This window comes from Etheostoma spectabile, chromosome 2 (assembly GCF_008692095.1).
Source record: "Etheostoma spectabile isolate EspeVRDwgs_2016 chromosome 2, UIUC_Espe_1.0, whole genome shotgun sequence".
Classification (NCBI taxonomy): domain Eukaryota; kingdom Metazoa; phylum Chordata; class Actinopteri; order Perciformes; family Percidae; genus Etheostoma; species Etheostoma spectabile.
In genome coordinates this window covers 20,208,992-20,215,420 of record NC_045734.1, presented here as the reverse complement: position 1 = coordinate 20,215,420, position 6,429 = coordinate 20,208,992, and the positions used below count along the sequence as shown (strand labels likewise).

Here is a 6,429-nt window from a genome sequence, read left to right as displayed (position 1 = left end):
AGTAAATTTTCAAGCCTGTACTTTGTTACTTTTACATGAGTAAAGAGGTTAAATCAGTACTTCTTCTTTTACCATAGTATTTTTTTAACACAAATATCTGTACTTCTACTTAAGTACAGGAAGTGACTACTTTTGCCATCTCTCATAACTGCCACCAAAAATATACAGCAAAACAACAGTGAGCACGCTTTCTGTGCCTTACCAATTTGTCACCCATCCACATTTCTTCTGTTGTTTAATGAGCTGTGTTGAGACAATTATGTCTGTCCTAAAGGCCAAACCTAGATCTTTACACTTATCCGCTTTCCCACCACACTTTGGATTTAGAGAGGGGATTTGCCTTGAGGACCTGGAGTGGGAAAAGCGTAGATAAGTGCTGTTATCTGATGCTGTCAAAAGTTTAAGCACTGGGAGAGTTAGCTATGGTTAGTCCTTCTTCCCTCATGACTTTGGATTTAACAAAGATTTAGCAAAGAACTTTCAGAAAGAAAGGATTTGAGAGATGACACCTTTTTATCTAAGCAGTGTCCATGTATTGAGAAACGAACCACGTTAAAACTTTACTCAACCGGCAAAAGTTGGATGGAGATTGTTTCCACAGGAAAACGTCTTAAAAAGCTGAATTTGGCAAGGAAGACAAAACTCCTTAACACAAGGATCAGCTGATTAACTTTTTTGGAGATGATCAGTAGGTATTATCATGTGGTGTTCATGTGTGGGATAACTAATGATACAGACCTCTGAGTCATCACCAAAGCATCACATTTTATTTAGTCTGTAAGTCAAATTCCATACAAATATATGTGTCAACTGGATTTTTAAAGGCGCTATGGTAGAATTGAATTCCTCTACAATGCCTCTTTGTCTTTGCTGATGTTTACTCATCTAATATAATGTGCATTATACAAAAATGGGAAAAGAGTCTTGAGGCTGAACTGTCAGCTTTCCATTTCAGGCTTTTATTAGTACATATATTGAATGTCCTTCCGACAACTACTACAACCTTATAGCGTATGCAGGGATGAAGTAGCAGAGACACTTTTATCTAAAACATAGCTCGACACAGCTTATGTGATGCCTGAGAGCTTAATAGAATTATTCTGGTTTGAAAGGACACTGCAGTATCTCTAAATGAGCTCACAAAGCATGAGCCAGGATCATAGCTCAATATAACTCAGTGCTTTGTCTCTCAGGAGAGAATCCCTTTTTTTGAGCAAAGATGATTTGAATGTGCTAAAACGATTTTGTGAAACAAGACCAGGTTTGTTTTTGTTTGGCACAGTTATAGCTAGAAGGGGTACTGGAGGTTTTTTGGGGGGCTGTACATGAGAAGGGAATCTTTTGACAATGAGGCTTATCTGGTTGTGAGTCATTGCTCCTCTTACGGAATTCAATAGCGGTGTTTACATGGACTATATTGAAGGTACTCAAGTACCCAGATCATAAACGGATCCTGATCCTTTTTGCAGTCAGATAAGCTCTTACACTTGCTCTGTGAGATCTGGATACATCTGGGATATTCTGAGATATATTAACATTTCTGAGGATAGATTCATGTAAACATTAAATGTAATTTTATACATCATGTGCACTCTCGTTGTTTTGCTTGACTGAATCATAAGTCAAAGGAAGAGGGTGAATCAATGAATGTAATTTCTCAGTTGCAAACATTGCTTCTTAATTGGTCCAATTTAAATCCCTGCTGCAGTGTTTGCGTATATCAGCAGCTGACAGGAAATAAGCTTGGGTCCAAGCTGTTTCCTAGCAACGCTATTAAGATGAAATAAACGTATGTATGGCGAGAAGTTCAGAGTAACACTTTAACTGTGATATCTTGTATTATAAATCATGCAAAGTCACACCAGATAGTATACATGGACATGCACATACATACACATACTGTAATCTGCACATAACACACATAAGAACAAACGGCTCAACCACACAAGGAACTAAGCAATTATTTATATCCATGTTCATATAGGGACACTCACTGTATGTGCATCCTATCTATGCATCCCTCTCTTCCTCACTATCTTCCTCTCTCACACATGCACACACTTGTAAGAGAAGATGTGCTTCATAGTTGGGCAGATATTGCTATGTCAGCTTTTCTGTGCTGTTCATCAAATGCTGTTTGCAGCGTTGTGGAGATAGGTCTAGCAATGTGAGACTAAGCAGTGCCTTACTTTGGATTTCTACTTGAATTTCTGCCTCACTTGTCTCTTTCACTTAAATCCAAGCGGCTCATTTATGGGACTGATCTATTGTTTTATATCAATTATTTGTTCAGTTTCCATCTTTGGTGCCAAGCCCTCATTGCTGACGTTTGTTCCGCATCTCCCAGAGAACATCTGTGCATTAAATAATGTGGTCTGTACAGTGGTGTAAACAGCACTGATACATTTGAAGTCTCTGCAGCTACGACTATCATGCTGCCCCAGTTCTTTGGTTGGTGTCCATATGGATTTTGCATGTTATATTAAAATCCAACTGAAATGTCTTGCAATGGTGCCCCCATTTTTTTGCATTAATCCAATAACATCATTAGTCCTCTGTCTATGTAGATGGACACCCAGTCAAATATCTTTGTTTTCAACTATATATTTGCGTTAATGTAGAATACATTTTAACCAAATTTCCAGAAGGTTGTCAAAAGAAAAGAAGTTAATGCACGTTTCCTTCTACTACCAATTTGCTATCTTAGGAGTTGGTTCATTTGTTCATATGTTTATTTTAGGAGCTTTCTCAGAGAGCTCCTAAAAATAAACGTCATTCACTTTTCATAGCCTGCAGGTTGCCTGATGTTTTTATTTCTTTTTCTACTCTACCCTTTTACCCTTCATTGGTCTTGCACTCATCCCTTTCTACTTTATCCTCTCCTCTGACTCTCCTGTCTTTTATCCATCCACAATTCGCTGCACATTGTTTTCTTTATGCTGATGAGTCAAAACGAATGATACCGGGGGCAGCTGCAGACTGAAGGAGTATTCTGTCTTCTTTCTCTCCTTAGTTGCCCTTTGCCTGCCTCTCAACCTTTTCCTTTTCCTCCTCCTCCTTCTAACTTTCCCTTTATTTCTTCTCTTTTTTCATTACTCTTTCCCCCCCTACCTTTCCTCCTCTCTTTCTGGTCCCACAGAAACTGCTGGGTAATCCCACTAACTGGAACAGCTATAATTGGACTCAATAGTTTCTGACAGATTCTCTCCCTCTCATTATGCCCTCCTTGGCTTTCCTAAATATGTTTTGTTTTGTCACAAAATTCAGCTGTATACTGTCTTCTTTTCTCCCTTGTCCTTGACGTTTTCTCTTTTTTCCCCTCCTCCTCACTACTTTTCTGCTCTTGTCTTTGTCCACATCATTTAGACCTTTGGCTTTTCTCCTCATCTTTTTTCTTTTCTGTTGATGCATGTTGACAGCGGATTCTTGTTTGCAAAGCTCAGCATTTTCATTCTTTGGTATCATAAGACACTATTTTATGGGATGAACTCTAACAGCGACAGTAAGAAGGCTTGCGTAAGACATATTCCAGGACTTGTGCCTTGATGTGTAATGTAATAGGCAAAGCTCATATTCCTGCTGTTTATTTTGTCACATCTCTTTTCCTCTAGTTAGTGAACCATCGGGACTGTAGCTAACTTTGGGGACACCAAGGTCATGTCTTTAGTATTGCTTGTGAAGATTTAGGGGGTATAATGATTAAAGAATTAAATTGTAGTCTAAATAACAATCTCTTTATTTCAGTTTAATTTGTCACCAAATGTAATTTGTGTGTTATTAGAATCAGAATTATATTCATTGCAGAGAGAAAGAGCATTTGAAAGAGCATTTTAGATCTTTTATGGAAATAAAACAGCCAGAAAACACATTTTAACTAAAATGAATGCATAAAATGTGAATTAAAACCTGGTGGTTGCAAGTCAAAACTTTCCAGGAGGGGTGGAGTTGAGCCGCACGGGGGAATTCAGACTCATAACAGTGAATATATCTCATAGTCATTAAAACTTGGCTATGGCACTAGTGGAGGGGAAACTGGGCGTGTACCCAGTATGGAGTGTTTTAACTCTGTCAACAGGAGGTGAAAAGTATCAACAAATGTTAAGTCCAATATTTGTATTTGAACATCAAATGTGTCAAATAAGCTCAATATAGACATAAAGCAGGAATACTTTGGTAAAGCATCCATAAACATTATTTAGATATCTATTATAATAAACAATCAGTCATCTCTTTTAAATATCACCGGAAAAAATGGCGCCAAATGCATGGAACTGGGTTGTTGAAGTAACAGGTAGTAGTAGAAAACAATATAGAACATAGTATATGTTAATATTAGAGCAATGAGACTTTTATAAACATAAAAACACAGATTTTCCCCAAATCTCTGTACTACGAATGGGATAACTTGAGTTCAGCCATTTGAAATATTTGCTTGACCTGAGTTATACTGTATATAAACTAACAGAAAGACAACAATTGTCCCTTGACTGTCTAAATGGTATTTTAAAAGGCTTCTCCGTCCTGACAAGAATACAGTCCTGTGGGAAACAATATACTGTCTATCCCAATCTCCTTGGAAAGATAGAGGCCTGTTGAAGCTGTCATTGTATCTCATATTTTTCTGTTTTTATTTCCTCTCTCCCTTTTCAGGAGGTCCTCCTGATGTGGGCAAGATGCTGGGTGGGGAGGAGAAGGAGGAGGACCCTGACGCAGACAAGAAAGAGGAGGAGCGACAGGAGGCGCTGAGGCAGCAGGAGGAGGAGAGGAAGGCCAAATATGCTAAGATGGAGGCTGAGAGGGAAAGCATGAGGCAAGGCATCCGGGACAAGGTATAATGACAATAACAGACAATATGCTGTCTAATATTGTAATGAGTAATTGTAATAAGTTGTCAATAACCAAACAAAAGATAGTCAGTTAGTGTCTCATAGTCAGGAAAACTGCCACCAATACAAATAAAACAGTTTTTTTGAACTGAGGAGAGAAAAAACAGACAAGCAAAAGCAAAAATCACTGTAATAGTGTCCCAGATGTAAGACGTTTTGATGATTTTGGATGCCATCCTTTCTTTTCATGTTTAAGTAGCTTCTGAGTGCTTCTCATCTTGGCGGCATGACAACAAAAGCCTTTTTTTGTATAACAGACCTGTGTTTGAAAAGACTATCATCAGACTATTTTTGTTTGCATTAATGTAATTTTAAAATAGATCAGTGGAGGATCAGGAAGGAGCTGTACTCAAGCAGCCATGCTTAATATGAGTTTTTTTATTAAGTTATAAGAAATGGGTGGATCACAGAAATGCCAACTGCTATATAAATTAGTGTTCAGTAATTTGTTCCTATGCTTTAGGAACAATAGTTAGAACATTATACTAAATGTACAGTATGTTATGTATTAACTCTGAAGCCATTGTCCAGGTATGTTTTTGTTTAGCATGTTTCTTAATTGTAATTGTCTAAAACACGATATACAGTAATGTCTTTGCATTCTGAATCAGCATTAGAATAATGTGTATTTTAACCTCCACAAATGTGAGGCTGTGGGGCTGCTGTGATGGTAAAGGCTGCAGTGTAACCACCTGATTGCAGAGGCAGTGTGAAAGACAGGCAATCTGTGGGTGGGGCAGGTCTGAGGGGAATACTGTGAATCAGCAGGATGAAAAGCGGCACTCTTCCCCTGGCTCCTCACCTCCTCTATTCTTCTTAAATTCTCCCTGAGGAGAACAAAGAGGGAGGAACAAATCCCAAAGTGCTCGTTACTGGAAAGGTTTTTGTCAGCGTCCTCCACAACCAGATACTACGAGTTGTGTCCATATTTTAGCTGAAGTCTGTATTTTTACATATGTTCAGGCCAGAGACAGATGACAGAGCAGATTGTGTCACGCATAGAGCTGTTTGAACCAGTTGTCGCTGAAATTGAATTAAATTATTACTAACAGTTTATGTGGCAACAGTTTTCAAAGCAATTATTGTTTTTGTTGTGTGCCTTTCAAACAAAATAGCAAGCAAGTTTTGACATGCACTGTCATAGTGTGAACACTCAAAGCAGCATCCAAGGCATCTACTCCGTTTGTGACATATTCCAAAGCTTGGCTCAAAGATACAGACAGGAACAAGATAAATAGAAAGATGAAGATTGGGTTTGCAGCTGCTCAAAACACAAAAACAGGAAAAGGCTCCATGGGATAGGTGAATCTCAATGTTCTGTAGGATGAATGAGTAGAATTACATGTGATATAATGGAGTTATCATAATTACAAGTTACCAACATGCATCACCATCTTGAGTGGCTGATATTCCTGAAACCGCCAATATACCCGACTTGGAGCATACCTTAATATGTGCCAGTTTTCCAAGAAAATGCATTATCTTGCACGCACGCACACACACACACACACACACAAACACACACACACACACACACACACAC

At 38.4% G+C, this 6,429-nt stretch overlaps 1 protein-coding gene across 1 annotated transcript in view; it reads left to right on the top strand.

Moving 5' to 3' along the window:
* cplx2a (complexin 2a) overlaps nucleotides 1–6,429 on the top strand; it is a 17,525-nt gene that overhangs the window by 9,164 nt on the left and 1,932 nt on the right. Inside the window, exon 3 of the mRNA XM_032530645.1 lies at nucleotides 4,651–4,829. Within this exon, the coding sequence (XP_032386536.1) occupies nucleotides 4,651–4,829 (179 nt within the window). The remainder of the gene's footprint in view (nucleotides 1–4,650; nucleotides 4,830–6,429) is intronic.